At 41.5% G+C, this 21,645-nt stretch overlaps 1 protein-coding gene across 5 annotated transcripts in view; it reads right to left on the bottom strand.

Moving 5' to 3' along the window:
• UBR4 (ubiquitin protein ligase E3 component n-recognin 4) overlaps window positions 1-21,645 on the bottom strand; it is a 78,134-nt gene that overhangs the window by 56,063 nt on the left and 426 nt on the right. For all 5 annotated transcript variants that reach the window (XM_074847930.1, XM_074847931.1, XM_074847932.1 and 2 more), the window contains exons 2-30: window positions 17,605-17,702; window positions 16,754-16,857; window positions 15,960-16,089; window positions 15,716-15,855; window positions 15,267-15,369; window positions 14,608-14,749; window positions 14,334-14,458; window positions 13,496-13,620; window positions 13,163-13,222; window positions 12,833-13,023; window positions 12,496-12,595; window positions 12,268-12,405; window positions 11,646-11,763; window positions 11,029-11,216; window positions 10,306-10,465; window positions 10,088-10,173; window positions 8,941-9,110; window positions 7,983-8,265; window positions 7,181-7,313; window positions 6,680-6,759; window positions 5,922-6,050; window positions 5,279-5,461; window positions 4,915-5,037; window positions 4,597-4,826; window positions 3,826-3,950; window positions 3,156-3,253; window positions 2,889-3,046; window positions 1,987-2,196; window positions 878-979 (exon numbers count right to left, since the gene is read on the bottom strand). In XM_074847930.1, the coding sequence (XP_074704031.1) occupies window positions 878-979; window positions 1,987-2,196; window positions 2,889-3,046; window positions 3,156-3,253; window positions 3,826-3,950; window positions 4,597-4,826; window positions 4,915-5,037; window positions 5,279-5,461; window positions 5,922-6,050; window positions 6,680-6,759; window positions 7,181-7,313; window positions 7,983-8,265; window positions 8,941-9,110; window positions 10,088-10,173; window positions 10,306-10,465; window positions 11,029-11,216; window positions 11,646-11,763; window positions 12,268-12,405; window positions 12,496-12,595; window positions 12,833-13,023; window positions 13,163-13,222; window positions 13,496-13,620; window positions 14,334-14,458; window positions 14,608-14,749; window positions 15,267-15,369; window positions 15,716-15,855; window positions 15,960-16,089; window positions 16,754-16,857; window positions 17,605-17,702 (4,032 nt within the window). The remainder of the gene's footprint in view (window positions 1-877; window positions 980-1,986; window positions 2,197-2,888; window positions 3,047-3,155; window positions 3,254-3,825; window positions 3,951-4,596; window positions 4,827-4,914; window positions 5,038-5,278; window positions 5,462-5,921; window positions 6,051-6,679; window positions 6,760-7,180; window positions 7,314-7,982; window positions 8,266-8,940; window positions 9,111-10,087; window positions 10,174-10,305; window positions 10,466-11,028; window positions 11,217-11,645; window positions 11,764-12,267; window positions 12,406-12,495; window positions 12,596-12,832; window positions 13,024-13,162; window positions 13,223-13,495; window positions 13,621-14,333; window positions 14,459-14,607; window positions 14,750-15,266; window positions 15,370-15,715; window positions 15,856-15,959; window positions 16,090-16,753; window positions 16,858-17,604; window positions 17,703-21,645) is intronic.

Genomic DNA, 21,645 nt, shown 5'->3' with positions numbered 1-21,645 from the left:
TGGAGGGGGGAAATTAAGTCAGCTTTGTAAAAGATGACCCATTCCTTTTTATCACTCGCACTTAGTTGTATCTGCCCTCACATTTACAACTGGCAATAGTTTGCATTAACAGAGCTCACCAAAGCTGCTTTCAAACAGCAAACCCTTAGCTCAGACTAAAGCTTGTAAATCTCATGAGCTGCTGAGTAGCCCGTCAGCATTCTCCACATACCGAGTCACAAGAGGGCCTCTACTGTTTTTCAAAGCAAAATTCAAGATTTTCTTGCCTATTTTTCCCTTCCATGTTAACAAAGTACAGCCACCAGACTGCTTCAGTTTTGAACTGTTGAACAAGTAGAGAGCAAAACCAGACAATGGTTGGTTTTCTAATAGAGAAAAACTTCTCTCCAGTTCACCCTAATATCTCTTCAGAACACTGTTGTTGTGCTATGCTGTCTCCATCACAATTTGTCTTCATAATTCTAAGTCAGGCCAACATCCCACCTCCACCCTTAAAATCATCAACCTACTGCCCCAAGGAAGCACTGAGAGAACTTGGGACTTTGTAGCTTGATCTGCAACTGCCTTATAGACCAGCATCTCTCAAAAACCTCCTTATCATGCCTTTGACAAAACAATCATCATACAAGATCTCCCACTGATGATCGCTATTGGAACTCGCTGAATATTTCATTTGGAGTGACAAAGACCTAGGTCCTCTCCCACACAGAAAGTCTTTTCACACTCTCCTGTGCTGCTTGAAGGGTATTCCACCTTTACACGTTCTGTATTTTCCTTTGCAATGGCATTAACATCACTTAGGTGTTGACAGTGACAAGCTAAGAGAAAAAGGAAGAGAACTAATGTTCCTGGGCTCCAACTTTCAGGATGACTTCACCTTTCCGAAAAGAATTCCTCCATGGCTTTTCGGGCCTGGCTGCTCTCCAGCTGTTTTTCCAGATGCTGCAAACATTCCTCCAAGATAGACTCATCCAGGCCACTGAGGATCAAAAGATGCAGATTAAATAAGAATATATAAGAGCAATTTCAACAATTCTGATAGCCAAGAAGTGATCAATTTTGCAATACAATTCTAATAAACTTTCCACTAACTGAAAGCATCTCTCCTTCCAAGAGACAGGAGAAAAACAATTGATGAACAAACATATAAAAACACCAACAAATCCACCAAATATTCAGGAAAAAAGTGACACATGATGCTGTAAGGCAAGTTACACAGTCAGAAACCTAGAACAATCTAGACCTTTCAGACACCTCACATGACAAATTCCTATAAACAGCTGCTCTTTTTACACTTTAAGTCTCTTTTAGTGTTACTCCTCCCCATTCTCCCCTGTGCTCAGCCCCACTCCACAACGCACTCTGCAAGTAAAATCCAATTACATTCACATTCTCTACCAGAAGGCGCGGTAGATCTCCCTCTGAATACCTTCCATCCAGAGAGGATCAGTGTTAAAAAGACGCAACATCATCATGCCTAATGGTTTTATGTTTCAGATGGGTAGAACCATCAAGCTTATTCCCTCCATACACACAGTGAGGGGTGGGAAGCACAAATCTGGCTAGTTTGCTATGATAAAGCAGGGATTAGTCATCCTTACAAACAGCGAGAACAGAGACAAAGGAATATAAAGCAAGTTAGGTCGGCATCTTCAGCTTTGATTTCGTGCTCATATTTACATAATTTTTCTATTTGCTTAAATAAAAAGCTATCCAGATATATACATGCTCCATCCAGAGTTACAAAAGATGATTAAAATCCACAATGCCCGAACAGCAGGGTTGAAAATTCTGCTAACGTGAATAAAACATCTTGTATTTCTAGTCTACAAAGTATAGAAGTCTTGAACAGATAAAAATAAGCTGATTTTTTTGCCTTTCTGTTGTGCTGTTCAAGAACTGACACTGATGTTTAAACATACTGTAGTAATTTTTTGTATACAGCGTTGTTGAAGGACAGCTACAAGCCACACAGCCCGTTGTTACCTGTTTGGATCGGAGTGATGGGCCAGTATGTTATAGCATCCTGTGATCAATTTTTCATAAACACGTGCCAGGAATTCATCTGATTCTGCAGGGCCCAAGATCCTTTCTAGAGAGTTGCTGCTTATTTCTGCCACACTCTCGGTGCTGGTCTCCAAAAGGAGGGGCAATAGGGAATGAATCACCTGAGGTGGGTTCAAATCATCTGACCAGCTTGAAAAGAAAAGCAAACAAGTTAATTCTCTGCATGATGTATCAGAGAACATCCTTACTGGATAAGTCAGAAGTCACACAAGTAAGGCACAAATCTGGACAGAAGTCTGTGCTAAAAACCCTTTTTAGAAAGCTGGGAGAAATATACTGGCTCAGCCATTTTTCCCCTCAGAAAAACAGTCCTCATTTGGAAAACACTGCACGTTACTTTTGCATATATACAGTTACAACATTTTCCAAGATGCTATCGCATAGTACAGCTTTTGGACTAGCCTGCAGCATCAACAACTATTTTTTTGTTTCAGAATATCCCCGGGAAAAAAATTCTTTCGTTCCACTTTCTCCTCATGCTTTGAAAACAACACTCAAATGAATGATAACAAAACACAAATTAATTAATTAGATCCATATAGTCTCAGTTTATATCCCAGTTTCTTCAAGTCCCTATTTGCCAAAAAGGACTAAAGGTTTCTCTCAGGGAGTCTGACTTCTAGAGATGCCAGATCAAGACAGAAGGCTCTCATTCATTTAGAATTTAGAATTGTAAACTGAAAGTAACTCCGCTAAAGGCTTGGTTCAAAACACAGCACCAGTTCACTAAGTGTTGCACCCAAACTGCCTGATGAAGACAGACATTCAGAAGAGTGAACAGATCTATATAGCAAGAATGCAATATAAAAAACATCACTTACACAATGAGATCCCCAGTGAGTCTGACGAGGGAGAGAAGGGTGTGTTTTAGGGAAGCTGCAAGAGGTAGACTTTGGCTGCAGAGAGTACCGAGGTGGGCGGCCTGAACTGCACTGATGTAGCTTTCCGCAGGGATCGTGTCATTCGCAAAGGCATTGCGCTAAGGATGGAGGCACACACGCACAAAAATCAGAACCATTTGTCTTCAACAGAAAAGACCAGACCAACAGAAAAGATCAGACCAGATCAATCCATAAGGTTGGACTCACCCATGAGCCAATGTTTGGAAACTCATTTGTATGAATGTTACTCCATGATTCACATAAAGTCTGCACAGCTAATGGCAAGTTCTGAAGAAGTGTTGGACCTGCAATTAATACAGAATCCTAAGTCACTGAGCAATTTCATGGGTCCTACTGAACACCAAAATGCTTCTACAACACTGTTTAAAACTAGATGAAGCCACAATTGTAGCTAAGTTGAGCTGTAGCTCTACTGAGGGCTAGTTTCATGCTTTTCTACAGGTCAAAAACATCCCTGAAGTTTGCAAGAGCTTCCCAGCTTCTTTCACTTTATTAAAACAACAGGAAACACGGCAAAAATACTAATTCACAGCAGTCTTCAACATACAAACATTTCATAATTCCCCTTACTAGGCCATGCCACCAGACTATCAACATGGTTAGAAAAGCACTTCCGTAAGCCAGATAAGCCCACAAGATAGTTACGCTTTCAAGGCTTGTGCCTCTTTCAGTTGTTACAATTCTACAAGGAAAAGACTTCTTGGTCTGCTGCTGGCAGGATAATATACCCATTTGAACACAGTGGTCGAGAAAAAGAACACATTAGCCAGGGTATGGCTTTGAAGCTGAACGTGAGCAGTACTGTAGAAAGCTTCACCTACAGAGAGAAGGAAATCTGAACTATCCAGACCCTCACCTAGAGTATTAGACTTGCAACGGATGGATCCAATGGCCAGGACAGCAGCATAACCTCGGAGCTTCTCTTCAGAGGGTTTGTTCTCAGTGGAGCCCTCTTCAGAGACGCTCCGTAGCAAGTAAGATCTGCATTCAGGATGGAAAGGATTTATTTCAGGAAACAGTTGTGCATTTCAGAACTAAGTGTGTCAATACAGTGGCAGATAAGAAAGCAAACTTCTGAAGTTCTGCCCCATACTTTCTATTATACCACTAAGGGAGTTCTGGGCTTTTATCTCCTCTAAGCTACTTATCAGGAGAAGTGCACTCAAAAGAAAAAGCTGATTTACTTTTGCTTTCTTCTACGTAGATTCTAATGAGAGTTTAGAAGACTTCAGACTCTTAATGTAAGAATTAAACCCCCTCTCTTTCCTGACGGTCTCACAGTCTTGCTATCATCTCAGCAAAATAACCTTAAGTAGCACTATCCTAGAGAGTGGTAAGAGGGGGCTTCGTCTTTGGAGGAAAAGCTGGTTTTGCAAGCTTGCAAGAAAGCCTTGAAAGATCAGACAAGAAGGTGACTTAGAAACAACAACTTCACATACACGGCTTGAGAAGCTACTTTTTATCCTTCTTTTAAAACAATGCACACTCTAGGGGACATAAGTTAAGAGTAATTATACTGGACTATTAAAAAAAAAAGCACCTACCTCTAAGAAAACAACAAACAAAATGCAAAAAAGCCCTATGCACAGAAGAAAACTATTCCTACCAGCAAGCCTAAGGACTGTACCTGGTAAACGTCGCATAAGTGTCAATAAGCTGTAGCGTGGCAGGCAGGAGGTTCTTGGTTATCTCTGAAGACTTGTGTGGATCAGTTTCTGCAGCTAGCTTGGAAAAGTGCTCATCTAGAGAAACCTGAATCTTGGAAATTGCAGCATCAAGGGTGTAAATGGATTGTAAACTGGGAACTTCGTGCAGTTGGAGAATAGTTGTGCAATCAACACCACAGAAAGAAGAGATCTTAAAATACAAAGGGATGGAACAGTAAGTGCAAATCATTCCACAAAACAGAAGCTCCATATACACGATGGCATTCACACCACCTTACCTGTCGAGCAAAATATTCCTCTGCTATTTCCACATCGTACTTCACTGAGCTGCACTTGCTGGAGGCCAGTTCAATGAGAGAAGCAGCATGGTCAGCTTTCATGCTCTGCTTGATAAGGTGATCCTACAGATGCAAAAAAAAAACCAAACCAAAAAAGACCTGTCTCACTTTAGAAGTGCTCTATAATTAACCGCTGTGCCAATTACCAGGCTAGAACACTTTAGAAAACACGGACACAAGTTCCCATTTCTCACCACCATGCCCACATAACAAATCCCACGTGCAGTTAGCGTGGAAGAACAAGAGACAGACATTCTTACTATCAACAACGTTACAAAACACCCCTGTAAAGATGAGGCTGTACCTTGATCCACGTGACGTAAGATGTGATTCGCAGACGGGAGGACCAGCGCAGCGTGTGTAAAATATCACATTCACTCATCTCTGGTGTGTTCATAGCCAACTGATTCATGTAGTTTTTGGATGGAGGTAAAATCCCTAGTATCCGCCACAGTATCAAGAAGTAGTACTGAAGTGCACAGGCTTCCTAAGCAAAAGTATAATTGGCCAAATTAGTAAAGAAAGATTGCAATTTCAATCATTACAGCTACTGAAATTATCTCAGAGACTCCAGACTCCCGTAGATGTGTCAAATCAGATGAACACATAGTGGACTGAGTTTCTGTCATATTATACAACAAATTAGGCAACAAAGCGGAGTGAGAAAAGAAAAAGAAAAGATTATACAAATTTTTTTTGCTTCATCATATTCTACCCAGACGTCCTGGAATTACCAGGGACATATAGCAAGTCTAAAACATGTTATGAATTAAAAACTCAGATGAGATGTACCCCCGCCATAAACACTACCATTAGCCACCGGATTTTGAAGTTCCCCATTACTCTGACCACTGTTGAGAACACTTTTTGGTTAAATACTTGAAAATACTAAGTTTGAAAACTTGTTACTCCTCACTACAGACGACATTACAGCAACACAGTCTTACCAGTGCAGTGACATTTTTGTTCTCTTTCCTCCTGAGTGTATCAAACTGTGACCCAGCTGCAAGTAATGAAGTCAGGGCTGTGTAAAGCTCATCATACTTCATAGTCCTGGAGAAAAGGACCTCACAAACCTGCAGGAGATGACAAGTCGGGATCTTTGCTTTGCAAATTGCACAGCTCTGCATTCACACACAGCTAAGCTCTTAAGTATTCAGAATACCCACAGACCAAAATTATGCAAAATAGAACTTCAGGAAGTTAACTCTGTCAGGTATTTCTCTCCCCAGCCAGGGTGCCAGTGAAGTCTTATAAGGGAGCATGCATGAAGCAAGCCCAGAACCTTGATGACAACAAATTTAGTGAGGAAGCAAAACCCAGGACAAACATGGAGCAAAATGATGAGAAAGCAACTCTGATGCCATGTGTCTGTCTCAGGTGTTTCAGCAGCACTGAAAAATAAGTGTGGCTATGAAAGGGCTCTCTGCCATAACATGCATATTTGAATCACAAGCATTACTACAAGTAGGCAACACATCTTCACAGACTTTGCATACTGACTTCCCTGACAGGCAATTAGGTGCAAAAAGGAAACCCATGTTATCTTATCCAGCCACTATTCTTGTCTCCACTTAGTGAAAAATTTCCAGTCTCTCTGCTTCATCAAGTCTTTCCTTCTCATCTATTTTCCCTGGTACTTGTCAAATCCCCATGGCCCCTCTGAAGGCTTACAGAAAAGTCTTTAAAACAGAAATCCCAATACCGTGCTATCTAGACGGTTCAGATCATCTTCAGAAGCTTCTAGAGATAGGATGCAGTAGAATCTGGGCTGTGGAACTGCATCTGGAATGTGAGGACAGAAAATAATGTTCAAAGTGACTGTTTCAATTAGGCAGTATTGTGTTATCCTCTCTCCTCCATCCCCACAACCTTTCATATTTTAAAACTAATACCAGATTCTAAGCTAGTTCCACGACACACTATACATGCTTTTAACCTATGGTATATGTAGCCAAGGTTTTCCTACTCATACAATCCTGGCATAATAAATACACATACTTCAAATTACTTGTAGCATACTCCTAGACAACAATAATTTTGTTTAATAAAACCTTTCTTGCATTACATGGATTTTTATCTGTCTATTGTAACTATGCCCATCAAAAGCAGGAAAAGCTACCCATACCAGTGCACAGGAACAGCTCTCATTTATTCGTAAAAGCAAATCTTGGAATAAAAAAATTCCTCACATTTTCTTTCTTACCTGATGGACAGTGTTTGGTCCAGTTTTCTTCCACTTCTTTAAACCCATGATAAAGTGGGACAGACGTTCGTCTGCTACTGTCCTGGGATCCACTCACCCAGCCAATGGGTGGTGTCAGCAAATTATATTGCACCTAAGTTAAAAAAAAAAACAAACAACAAACCACCCATGACATCCTTGTCATTAAGGGGTAGGGGGAAAAAATACCACCACCAACAGAAAGACAGCCATAAATACAAACAACTCGCTTGCTAGAACACAATCATTCCCAGCTTCTGAGGGAAGCCCTGGACCCTATCTGGTGATTTTTATTCTGGAGTGAGCACTTTAAATCAATGGTCAGGCTTCCAACAACTGAAAAAGTCACATGCAAAACACTAGCATCCCATTAATGAGAACAGTGCCAAAAACCTCAACACTGAAAAGCTAAAGCAAGGACACGACAACCAAGGTATTTGTGAAATGATGCCTAAATACCCAAATATCAAGATCTTGAAAGATAAGGCATTCACCCTGTCCTTACCAGGACTTATTAGGACATCCGTTACACAAGGGATTTACACTCAAACTGAACCTGCTGCTAGGATTCAGCAACCATGGTTAACCATGCATTGTAACTTTAAAGGCCAGTAACAACATCAAAACTGACTGACTCAAAGGGCACAAAGACACCAGAACCCACCAAATGGTTGGACTAGATGATCTTCAGGGTCTTTTCCAACCTAGATGATTCTGTGATTGCCTGTTACAGATTTCTGCTGGGTGACCAATTAAATATCTAGAACAGGACTTAAAATCTTACCTGTTCAAACAGGTACACAGGGGCCTTGGAATACTGATGGAGAAGGTAGTCAAACACCAAGAGGAGACGTGCCACGATAAGTGGCACAGAGCATTGCTGGGTATCCATGTTCACTGTCAGCTCCACAATCGTCTGGATACAGAGCATCATGATAGATCTGCGGCCCCTCTCAGAGAAATTGTGAAAAATAAGCAGCAGCAGCTGGAGATGTTCAACATTCAGATCTTCTGTGTCACTGGGAAGAGTCCCCTGCAAGGCATTTTGCTTCAGTGTGCCCACAAACCTGACAATAAGAGAGGAAGTTTATGAAATTTACTTTTCTCCTTGCTTAGATCCCTCTTTAAAATCTGTTTAACTAGAGGCTAGAGAAACATTTTCATAACTGTATTTTCTGCTTACTCTTCTAATACTGGCAATTTCACAAACTATTCACTACAGTATTGAAAGGAAACTATGCAAACAGCAAAACCTACATAAATTCAATTAGCAGCAAATACAGTTGATGGAAAATATGAACAATCATTCAAAGGGAGAAAGGGAGATGCAAACGTGTTCCCACAGGAAAGGCTGTCCACTATAAAGTCAGCTAAACCCTATCAGAGGCTTTCGCATTCAGAAAATGGCACAGAGAGGAAAAATCTTGGCAACCATCATAACAGAATGTACCAGCAACCTGCTGAAATAAGACATTTCTCTTCCCTTTTTAAAACCAGCTTTGCTGTAATTAATTCAGTCTCCACCCACTTAAATCCTGATTCTAGGGTTTATTTACTATGCATTAGGTGAGGGACTCCAGCAACACAGAAGACTGACCCTCTGCTCCTCCAAGCACCACACACCATCACTACTCAGAGAAAACACACACACTTGTTACACTGGTGCCAGAGAATTTTCACTCGATAGAAAATCAGAGAGGTAAGAGATGACTGACTTTCAGCTTAACATAAAATTATCTCACCTTTCCCAAACTTTAAGGCATTCCGGAACGTCAGGATCTCCCTGGGCAGTGGCTTTATGCTGCCAAAGCAGAAGAAGTCGTGAGAGCACTGACAAACTTTGAGGATGGATGTAGAGAGGCCATGGACCTTCAGAAAAAGGGGCAACTCCCAGCTGCTGAAGAAGTGTGTTCTGGAACAAAACAGAGACTTGTTGAAAGAGGCGAGTCCTGTCTGATGCTTTAATTAAAAGCACGATCTGAACATCCAGATGACAAACAGCAGAGCTCTCAGAGCTCATAAGGGTTCACGCAGCAGTATCTCTCCCATCTCAAATATATGGCATAGCTACTGAGAGACCCTTACGCTGTCACTTCACCACCTAAAACACAACAAACTTTCAACTTCAACACCAATGCAGAAAAATGCCATTAATGAGCTCTACTTATTTACTGCAATATCACTGCAGGAGAGATCATGCTACTGTGTTCAGTATCTAAGAATCTGGAAGAAGATCCCTTTGATCACAGGAACGCTTGCTTCTTTTCAAATATAGTAAAAAGGCAGATATCTGAAAAGTCCGACTGCTTTTAAAAAATTATTTTAAATATAGTAGAAAACAGTCAGCAAGAAGTATAAGGATTGAATTCAGTGATCAGTAAGCAGATTTACAACCCCTACTTACAGTGTTAAGTCAGGTCAGCCCATGACCTAGCAAAGAAACCTAGAGGCTACAAAGTTAGCACATGAAAGCGAAAGGATTAATTTGATTCTCTCCTGAGAGAATTCCAAGGCCTTTTGGCATCAGTCCTGACAGCAAAGAAAATCTGCAGGAATGCCTCTTGATAAATGCATGGCTAGGGGCAACTCTCCAAAACAAAACAGACAAATTAATTTCCTTTTCAGTTATCATCACCTTCAAAGTTCAGTGGATTAATCTGAACTCTAGACGTGAAGTTTATACTGCACAGGATGTTTTGTACTGGATGACTGCAAAGGTCATCCAACTCACTGGATCCAAAATATTCCAAGCTCTGTTTGCAAAAGAATATACTCTAGGGCCAAATGGAATCCATCCACACACTACTCTAAGTGGGGAGAATCCGTGTAGAGACATTAACAGACACCAACACTTCTTCATTTTATTTATACATTTAATCACAGACTTACCTGCAAGGCAGGAGACTGAAGATCTGAGGTCACCAAGGAATGGTTGAACTGATACAGCGCAGCAGCAAATTCCTCATCCGACGTGCCTGTAAGACAGGGATCAAGCCATTTACTACCACTGCTCTCCTATATTTAACATTTTCACATGAAGCTAAGAAAACATACACCTATAAATCCTGCAGTCCGTGTTCTCTAACAGAGAGGTTCTGATTACTCACCCTTAAGCCCGTCCTTATCCACCTCTTTGATGATGCTAGCCAGTGTAGCCATGTGCTGCTCCGAGAGAGACACACTCAGGTAGTTGCGAATGAAGTTATTCCTGGAGTTCAGCATAGAGGAAGTGATAAAGTTCAAAATGTTTGAAGCTAGGCTCAAAAACTGAAAAGACAAGAGAAACGTGCTATAGAAGCAACAAAAGCAGAGAGCCTATAAGACAACGTTAAACAAAAACTAAACCACTGGCAAAATAAATCAAGTCCCCTAACTTCACTCCCGGCCGTGGAGTTCAGGTTTACTCAGCACAATCCAGCTCACTGCACTCTGAGTTCTGTATCAGGACTGATTTTACAGTTCTCTGAAAACACTGCAAGTCTCTAACTTCTCAACTGCAGTATTTATTTCTGTCTTTACCCAACGGAGTTGGAGCTAAAAGCATTCTATCAGCAAGTCATTTCGCTTATAGTTCTGCCCCCATTCTCCCTCTCCCTCTGTAACCCAAATAGATACTATCCTCAGTCTTTGCTTCCTTGGCACTAACATTCCACCTGACAGCAAAGTAGAGAAAATGTCTTTCTGCAAAGTCAAGACAGTCACAGATTCTCCATCAGCAATGTACTTAAAATACCTGACATTTATCATGTTGTCTGCCAATGTAGCTAGCCACTGGCAAGTAAACCACGCTACAGCACACCAGTTACTTAAGCCTGAAGTCCTTCCCCTACCAATTCCGGATCTTTGCGGCTGGCCAGGATGTTCCCATTCTCTCCGGCGGTCTGTTTGTTAGGGCTTTTCACTCTAGGTGAGCTCTCCAAAGGGGGTGGTGGAGGCGGTGGTGGTGGGGCCACTTTCTCTTTGCTTGGAGAGATTGTCTCTTCAAACCACTGCCCAAGGATTGGTTCACTGTCATCATCTAACACAGGAGGCAGGAAAAACAAAAGCATAATATTATAAGCAACTACCTTATGCAAACTACTCAGCTTAGAAAAGGCCTGAAAAAGTTTCAGTGAGCACAGTTAAGGCGTCTGCTATCTTCATTTTTCCTTTCCAAATCACAAGGCTAAGCACTTTTACAGCACTCCAGCAGGAATTTACAAGAAGAAATTATTTCCACTCTCCTCTTAAGCAAATACTGCCAAATCCCAGCCACTCTGGCTTTAGTTTACATAAAAGAGTACAGTCAGCATTACTTCTGCCAAATAGATCTTACAAACTGTTTCATATTTTCAGCATTACATGGCATTCCAATCCAAGAAGGCAACAGCCCAGTGGCCAGGTTTCCACTAAATCTGAAAGACAGCGTAAAATCCTGACTTAAGTTGCTTGCTGCAAACTCTATTACCTTGGCTGCTGTCCTCCTCAGTGCTGCTAAAATCATCCTCATAGTAAGTATTAGAATCAGTGGAGGCACTTGCATCACTGCTCATGGAGCCCTTCCTCTGACGCTGCAAGACACAAGCCTTAGAAGAACAGCAGAACAAGTTAAATTTTAGGACTACGAAAGCTGAGAATTTGAAAACAAGAGACACTTCCTTTAATTTTCTTCTAGAAAATTTGTCTCAACTAATTTCATTAACAGTTTTTCAAGGCTTCTCCCCCTTAAGTTGCATTAAAAATTATAGAAAATGGTTGAAAACAAATAATCTATGCCAAGCTTGTAAGCAACACTTCAAGTAAGAGCTCTAACATAAAAGCATCTGTTTTGAACACAGCCTTTTCATCTTCTCACTAAACTCACAAATACCACTGAGCTTACAGAAAAATTTTGTTAGAACAAGTTTGTCAAATTAATGGTCTCTGAAAAGAGGAAAGAGAGAGGCCCCGGTTGACAGCTTCTGAAAGAAGAATTCTATGTTCTTCTTAGCATAGCCACAGTTTGTAAAGTGAGAATTTTCCATGCGGATGACACTTAGCAGGAGCGGTTCAGCGACAGCAGCTCTCTAGCTGTATATGCCAGTTCCTACCTTTCTGTAGGAAGTAGAGAGCAAAGTCAGCAGCAAATTAGTGAGTGGTACAGAATCTATCAGCCGCTGAATCCTCTGGATGGATGTGCTCTGAGCCATGATATCCAGCACTGCTGGCGGACCATCGCTCTCCCAGCCCTGGAGGGTGGCATCGAAAAGAGAATTTAAAGTGTGTTTCATTGGAGAAGGCAAAACGTTTGACAAGAATGTACAACGCCACCTACACACCTTGTGCAATGCCTCCACTTGCAGATCTTGAAAGAGCGACGACAGCAATTTGATAGCATGATTTGCTAGCACCACTGACAGAACACCAAACCCTTGGTGCCTACAGAAACATAAAAGTTACAATGTAATTCCAAGGAGAAAACAAAGAAATATACGTATATTAAACTGAGTGAAGCGACTGCTTTGCTAAACTGAAGGAGAGGCCTTCTTTTCAAGAATCAAGACTTGAATTACAAATGTGGATACAGTTTCAAGAGCCCAACAAGACTCCATAGTAGTTGCTTGCTGGGCAGTTAGATACACAGACAGTGACTGCTGCAGTGGGGTGTTTACATACCCTTTCCCAGGTCCTAGTTTGGGAGACCCAACGCCCTCCTTAGTACGAGCAATAATGTCTCTGACGCGAAGAGCAGCCAATGGATCTTTCTCCTTTCCCTTATCAGCCAAGGCCGTGGGGCTGAGGTTCAAGATGAGGAAGAGGCTGTTTAACAAACACCAAGCCCCAAGCAGCTGGAAGTTCTGATAATGCTATCATGCCAAAGTGAAAAAAAAAAAAAAAAAAACAAACACAAAAAAGCACCAAAAAGACAAAGTGGCGTCAATTCAAATGACAAAATACACCAGCACAAAAACAGGGAAAAAAAGCTTCCTGAGGCGCAAATCTTACCTCACCCCCTGCACGGCGTGAATTGCTGATGGCTTGTCCAATCATTTCATAGATTTCAAGCTGCAAATGAATCCCAAACCATGGTAATGTTTAAGCGCTCCACTGGGCAATAATAAACCACCACACACACTTGTACTTAATACTTAAAATTAAACCCCTAATACTTAAAACCCCAAGTATTTTGCCCTCTATAATTAGCCATCCCATTAGTTCCTTTATCAGCAAGACTAATGACTAAAAACAAGAGATACATATTGCAATGCAAATAAATACAAATTCTATGCACTTCACTTGCCAAGAATGGAAACAACCAACCCTCTCTCATCTACTTACACATTTCTGTACAATAGTAGCAGCATCATTTTCATAATCTTCTTCTTTGGAACTTGTTGACCCAGTTCGTACCTGTTGAGTGCTACCCACATGTAGGATGGCCATGCAAGTTGCCACACTCACACCTGATTGAAAACAAATGAAGGTAACAGTCTTATTAAGAGCCGATCTGGAGATTCAATGTTCCTACTTAGCACATTAAAACAAGCGGTATCAAACATGCCCATAAACGTGATGGAGCTGGGAATACTCAATATTACAGCTGACAGATTAAAAAAATATTTCTGAAGTACCCCCAAAAGAGTCAAGTTTTGCCCTACAGAAATCATGAGAACAATTAAAGGAGGAAATGTTTTACCATGTAATTCAAAACCATTTTTAAGGCAATCTTCACACTCAACTGCCGTATCTTTTTAAAATCTTACCCATACCAATTAACACTCAGGATTCTGGTGTAGTTAAACCACTCCTGGGAAACAAGTTGATTTGGGAGCATAACCAATTAAGCTGAAGCCATAAGCACTGCAAAAATACATTATGCTCTGAACATTAAAAAAAAAAAAAAAGAGCAGAAATTACAGGCTATTAAGATGTTGAGTCACTCAGTCTTTCCCTTAGATATTGACAAGAACATTTGCAGAATAAATCAGAATTTCAGCTTCACTATAACAATTTTTGTATTAACCCAGTCACCAGACTACGCAGTATGCTGCATAGCTTTCAAACTCATGAGAAATAAAGGTTACTCATGGGCTGAGCCTCAAATGTGCAGGTAACAAGGCAGAGCAAAAGCAAGAGTGACTTAAAGCTCTGCAGAAAATACAGGAAATCCATTCACCTGCATAGAGACAGCTGAGAGCAAGAACAGTCACATCTTGGAGACGTGTGGGTGTCAGGGGCTCCAACACAGGCAGAGACAGAGTATCCAGTGCCATGGTCACATCTATTACCAGCGAATGAAATCTACAGTAACAACACATGTCAAGGTTCAGCAGTGCAGCGTACACACCAGACAGCTCACAGGAGCAGCACAGTAACTGACGTTGCACAGTTATTTTCTCTCAAACCGTGTACCCAGCATCTACCAAAGCAGAGCAGCGACAGACTCTTACCCGTTGCGAACAGCAGTGGCATCTGCCACTGTGGCTGGCATAATAAAAAATGAGTTGGCTGACACTGCATCCTGAAATCGATTTATGTATCGCAAAAAGTATGGGAGGTTCAGGCACACTCGCAGCAGTTTTTCAGAGCCACCTACCAAACAAAAACAGCAGAGTTATTTTTACTGTTCCATGGGAGAGCTTCTAAGCAGAACAGGTCTAACGGTCATCAATAATTGACTTAATTATTCTTTGTGATGAGAAAATATTGTCACAGATGAGGTAAAAGACTCTTTTACAACACATAAACCAGATGGTGACATTTTCAGCCAGTACTCGTAACGGGTGCCACAAAGCTCTGCGTGCATGTTATGTGGCACACCAGGTCTAATTCACACCTGCTCAATAATCTATCCCATAAGCTATTTTATATTATCCACCTTATTTACTCCCCAAAACACAGTGACTGCATACAAATATACTGAGCTCATTTCCTCTGCAATGAAGAAAACTACATTACAGCCACAACCTCCCTTGGTAACATCAGCACGCAACCGAGCGAATCCTTTAGGTTGTAAAGCTCCCTCCCATTCGGAGCTGTAAGGTGTAACACTGGAGAGACATCTGCTCTAGCACTTTTTTTCCCCCGATGCTAGAAAGCTGATTCTCACCAAGTTCTTGCAGGCTGGCTACGTTTTGAGCGATGAATATGCTTTTTGTCTTTGCCGCAGAGGTTTGATCTGTGGAAGCTTGATCCTCGCTCTCTCCTTCCACCTAAAAGCAAGCACGTATTAAATATATTATGGGAGCATTAAAAATACACAGTACTGCAGTAAGTCCCTACGCAGGAGCAGCTTGCATCAGCAGCAGAACTCCAAAGAGCTATGAATATCACTGAATATTAGCTTCCATGAGGCAACAAAACTATTGCCAATACAATGCAAACAGTATTTTGTTGTTTGCCGTCTATCAACAGGCAAGCAGGAATTTAAATATTTAAGAAGGTTTTCTTTATACACGTATATTAAAAAACTACCACTTACTGCCCTCTGTCCTTCCCAGCACCAATGCTATTAAAGCTAAAATTCAGACAGCTTCTGTTCTAGGGCTGTTTGTTTACCTGTGTCTCTGGCGTGACAGATGGCGATGACGAGACTCTAGGGTTAAAGACTGATGTCAACTGATTGAGGAAGTTCATCTGCACTTCCTTCTGTTTTAGTTCTGGGCTCACCGGGGAGGCCAGCTCCTTCTGGTCCTCTACTGCAGAGGAAACAGCAAAATATCATTTCATACATCAAAACCGTGGTATTTTCTATACCTAACTCAAGTGCCGCAGGGATATAACCTTAAATTAAAACCCCTACCATCAGAGAGGGTTTTGACAGTCTGAGGCAGCTTGGCTGATTTCATCATTGCTGTGAAGGTAATAATTTCAGTTCGATCCAGGCGGCTGCAGCCCGTGCACAGCCCCTTTATCAGTAGAATGAGGTGTTTCTACAACGAAAACATCAAGTACAATTTAAACTCTCTTGAGTCCAGTTACCTCTTGATACCATTAATTCTAAGCAGCTGCATTAAGAGTAACTCCAGCTAGTAAAGCTACTGCAACATCTCAAATCTACTCTGATCTCATACCAAAGACTGTGATAGTTTACTAATTGCAGGTAATTCAGGTCACTAACATTGTCCCATGTGCTTGTTATGGGAAAGCATCTGGAAAAGCTCGCTCTCCTATGACACACGAAGGCTTAAAGCTGGTCCTATCAGAAGCTACACTTCTCACATGCCTTTCCTCTTTGAAATAAGATTTAAGCCTTCCCAGAAGACTAAAGTACAACTGGGGAAGAATCCATCTTTAAAAACTCAACAACAGGTTTGATCCAGGTTGTTACATAAAACCAAATCAAGAAATTGCAACAGAATTAACCAAGTCTTCAGGTCACCTTTATTTCAGCTCGCTCACAAGCTGACATTCTGAGTAAAGAATGCAGAGGGAAGATTCAGCAGGTATCAGCCTCCACCTAAGTGGTACACCTTAAATATTTCAAGAACTTCATTAATATTGCTTTATGCAACATCAGAGCAAATATTTTGGAATTAGAGGCCAAAGTCCATTTTCACACTCAGGCTTGCCTGCATGGTCAAAATCTGTGCTCACCTGTGAAACAGCACACGCTTCATCCGGGTTCTCAAGACGCAGCAGTGAGAATTCAATCAGGACTTTACAAGCAGCTGCCACTGATTGCAATTGGTTTCTTGGTACTGAAAAAAAATAGATGCCCGTACTCAGTACAAGTTTTAAAATAATTCAGTGTAAGATGTTCTTAGTGCTTTCAATAAAACAGAGAGCTATGCAACACGCACGCATACACGATCTATCACACCTAACAGACAGATGCAATATAAATTCAGTCTCATTAAAACGTAACCCAAGAAATGGCAGTAGAGCAAGGATAATACCTTCTACCCAGACAGGGTAATCTAGACAGATAAAATGGCTTCCCCAGCAAGATTATTTAATACCGACAGATGCACTGAAGAACACAAAACAAATTGACCAAACCCACTTTTTTTCTGAAATTGCCAAATTCTGTCAGCCAAAATCATATAAAATATTTTCAGTCACTATGTTTTGATCATTAATTCCAACATAGAAACATAACTGCTAAAGAAGAATCTAAAAATCCTGAAAATGGATTTAAACACTTCATTTGAGCAAAAATTATTTTCCCTAAATGAAGTGAGGCCAACGAATAAACAACCAAAACATCAACACTGTCCAGTAATTGGTGGCCAAATACTGTTCTCGACAAGTTTCCCTTTCCAACTGAATTGACATTCTGCCAGTATAAAATCCAGCAACGCTGGCCTCACGCGCTCTGCCTTAGGATCTGATTCAGAAAGAGGGTTTAAAGCAAATACCAAAAGGACAACACAGTTCTAGTTTACTTTTACTATAGCCTAGTCATAATACGAAAGCAAGAGAAGCGAAGGATGGGGAACACTTACTTAGACCACACACAGTAGTGATGTAATGTGTTGAAAGTGCAACGAAGGAAGAGTAAAAAGGCTCATACTGTTTGTCATGGTGCAGGATTTCAGATTCACTGCAATAGGAGAACAGGAGATGTCAGGTGTATACAGCACAACAGCAGTACCACACAACTCTCAGAATATGTCATATTTATTAACAGATGTAAGACAAGATCATTAAAATCACATGCTCTTTCCAAATCGAAGTCTTGAGAACAGAATCCTCTTCCTTGTGTCCCATCTCTCATGTCCTCAGGACTGAGTCCTCCAGCAGCAGACAGATCACAGCACTGCTACCCACATAGGAAATTTAAGAAAATAATTCCAATACTGCAAATGTTTCTCCTTTATACCATCAACAGGACAGCCTCTTTAACAATCACTTTCCTAGTCAAAGGTTCATTAACCTTTAAATTATTCTAAACTCAGCTGCCCATAAAGCTTGGACTGTTTGTTCTGCTAACGCTAGGCAGGACCTGCCAGGACTGGAGCACACGCATTCCCTTTCTGTCAAGGCACAGAGTCAACTGGGGTTTATCCAATTCTGCAGAACAGAAGGATCAAAACAGGCAACTGCACAATAACAAGAAATACACAACAGCAGCATCTGCAACAAGCTGGGGAGTAAAAAGTTTTGGCAGGTAACCCACAGCAGAGAAAAATGCATCCACTGTAATCAGCCTCTTGGGTAGAGACTTGCAGCTTCAGAGACCTGCATCATTTTGCCCCACAGATATCAACACAAAGCTCAGAGTGGGTGGAAATTTCATGCCAACTCAAGCCAAAAGTAAAAACTGTAAAGCAAAATATGCATCAACACCCCAAAAGTCAAGTCTCTGAGGTTTCTCAGCAAGGTTGGCTGGCCACAGGGAACAGCTATTCACACACAGAAATCACACGTTAAAGGCTGCTGCAGTGAAGTGTCACACCACATCCCATTTGCACAGAAACCCAAAGGCAACCACCCCGAGAACAGAAAGACCACTCTGCCTCCGTAGCTAGTTCTGCCCTTGATTTTCCCCGTGTCAAAACTAAAGGATGCAGACACATGTCTATTAAATGCTTAAATTAACTTCTTCTATGTTTTCAGATGACAGAAACTTTTATTCCGTGAAGTGAATAAGCAAGTTAGAAGAACATTACATGGCTGAACTTCAGTAGCTACTTTACCTCTCAAGACACCGACTTCACCTCTGGCAAGAGTTTATTTCTGGAGGGGAGGTGGGGAGCAGGGGGGGGTCAGCCTATCGCAGCACGCTACACCCACTGAAATGATGATTTCTCAAATTTGGCACTGACTCTTGCTGCTGCTAAGCATGGCAAAACAAACCCACATATCCCCTTCACCCACCCGCACACAACGCTGCCAGCTTTGGCAGGGTGGGAGGAGGAAGAGGACACACCATCCTCTGCTGACCTGAGCAGCGCCCAACTTATGCCCAGTCACCTTCCCCTCCTCTATCCTACGTCACCATTTCCAGTCACAACAGATGAGTCTGAAACAGAAGAAACTGTAGAATATATCATTTCATCTAGAAAAATGAACAGAAAGACTCAGCAGCTTTGATTTCCTAGTTCTGAGATTTTTTATTTAGTCTACCCAAAAAGCTGAATAGCAAAGCAGCCGTTCTGAAGTGAGAGGCTTTACTTGAAGACACTCAGCAGCGTAACACGACCGAGTTTGAACATCTCACCAGGCTTTACCTTGCCAGAAGTGCACTGATGGGGAACGAGCCTGGAGACTGAACGTGCAAAAAAAGTTCACGCTCTCATATTCAGACACTACTTTTGCTCACCTACCTCTTTATGCCCAACTACAAAGTAGCAGCAGCAGGTATATGCAATGTATTTTAAAAGAACAAATGAGAACAATTTGAGAATAACAGAGTACAGGAGAAATTGGAAGCTCCTCAAATATCGTTCTGCTCTATAGGTCAGGCTGTGCAAGACAATACCCATAAGGCATAAGAACACAAAGGTGCAGAAACCAGAAGATGATGGGGAGTTTCGCCTGGATTGGACGAGGCTTGAGTTTTATTAAAACAAGTTGTGGACTTGTTAGGGTAGTAAAAAGTGGAAGGCATCTGTCAACTAATCATCAACTCCTTGCAAATAAATAAAACTTATATAAAAGATAAGAGTTTCATCTGTGATATGCTAGAGTGTTCTTTTGCATATATAGTGAGATTTAATAATAACTTTCAGCTATTTTACTGTGATTTATTGCTTAAATAACATTTGCTTCCCAGGGAAACTCATTACTGACACCAAGTGAGAAGCCTCCGTGTCAACATCAAATCTAACACGTCAGCAGCAAATACCACCTCTTTTCTCAGTTCTGCTTCCAAACCTTAAACAGGCCCGAAATAGAGCCTTTATGTAAGGCAGCAGGCGCAAAAGCAGCCTCTTCCTTGAAAAGGCACAGCAGCAGGTGCAGGAGTTCTCCCCCTGCTGAAAACCCTTCCCTGAACACCAGCCTCATTTGACTGTCACAGACTTTCTAAACTGTGTTCCACTTCAGTTGCATCTTTCTAAGTCAGCATTTCTGTAATTTATGTCAAGGAAGAGGCCAAAATTTATCAATTCTTGCATATACCTGCTAACAGGGGAATTCCAGTAACTTCATGATGCTTAAACTTAAAAATGAAATATAAGAGTCATTAAGAAAAGGAGTTTATTTTGAAAAGAATGTTAGTGATTTTGCTGCCATTGCACCATGTTTATTTATCAGGAAATCCAGCCACTCTGCAGGTGGTGTCAACCAACAGTCTCACTACAAGAGCTAACAATCATCTTCTAAAAATAAGTTGAAAAGATAAAATATTTTAGAACAGAAACCTAAAGATCGATTATTTGTTCGGCACAGAAGAGCGTGGCTCCAAACGCAAACAAGCTGTAATTTTTTTCTCCATGATTTGCCACGTTACATCAAGGCATGAAATAAAAGATACTGTCCTGCAAGACCCCACAGGCCTCGTGCTCGCGTTAAGTCCTGCCGGGTCTGAAACACAGGCAGCATCAGGCACACAACTCAAACCTCAGGGCAGCGCTACTCCAAGGCAGCAAACTGCTGTGTCAAGTGGAAAATGGAACCATCATCCTCACTAATGGAGGAAACAGACCTCTCCCAAGTCAAGTGTGTCCACTTAAGTGTTTCTGTGATATTCTTCTGCTGAAAAACTCCAATAATGAACTTCAGGCACAGTGACAGCAGAGCTCCACAAGGACAAGTAAAGCTGAAACGGACCCTAAAAAATTAGCCTAAGAACTGCCCAAATCACACAAATGTTGAGTATATGCAGGTTTCTAGGTGAACCACTACTATCTGTATATAAGCACAGAACACTAATTTGAAGCATCCACTGTTTGTACACTTAGCCATTCTATATTAAGCAAAATACCACAAGGCTTTACTTTATCATCTTCCCTAGCGCAGTGTTTATTTTTTATTTCCTAACAACTTACTGTGGTCAGCGTTTTATCTTTGTAACTGAGCATAATGTTGTGGCATTTGACCTTAGTGTTCTAGACCATAAAATAAGCTGTAAGTTCAATTAAATAGCTCCAGTGAGTACTCTTGTGCTCCGAGTCTAACCTTTCTGGTTAAGAAAAGGCAGACTTGATTTGCTTCAGCTTTATTTCTCCTTGAGCTGCGAGCAGTATTTCATTTAGGTAGAAACCTAAAAAGAAGTCAATGCCTCCCAATGCCCCCCCACCCCGGAGTCTGTCACTAGAGGAGCCAGGCCAGGTGAGACAACAATTTTCACCCCACAGCCTGCAAAACCGTAACGCGCTTGAACAAAAACAAAAACGCAAGAACAGTCCCGAAGCCTCTCCGCGGGGTAACTGTCAAAGGTGCTTTTGCTGTGGCCGAGCAGCAGCCAACGTGAACAGCCGGGCGTGCATCCTCATCCCCGCTTATTAGGTCCCAAGGGCACCACGCCGAGAGCCTCCCAGTCCCCAGGAAACCGGGAGGAGGCTGGGCGTGAGTAACTCCCTGGACGCTGCTCGGGGCTC

Source organism: Strix aluco, chromosome 22 (assembly GCF_031877795.1).
Source record: "Strix aluco isolate bStrAlu1 chromosome 22, bStrAlu1.hap1, whole genome shotgun sequence".
Classification (NCBI taxonomy): domain Eukaryota; kingdom Metazoa; phylum Chordata; class Aves; order Strigiformes; family Strigidae; genus Strix; species Strix aluco.
Note: the sequence above shows the minus strand (reverse complement) of the source record. Positions and strands in the feature narration are given on the sequence as shown.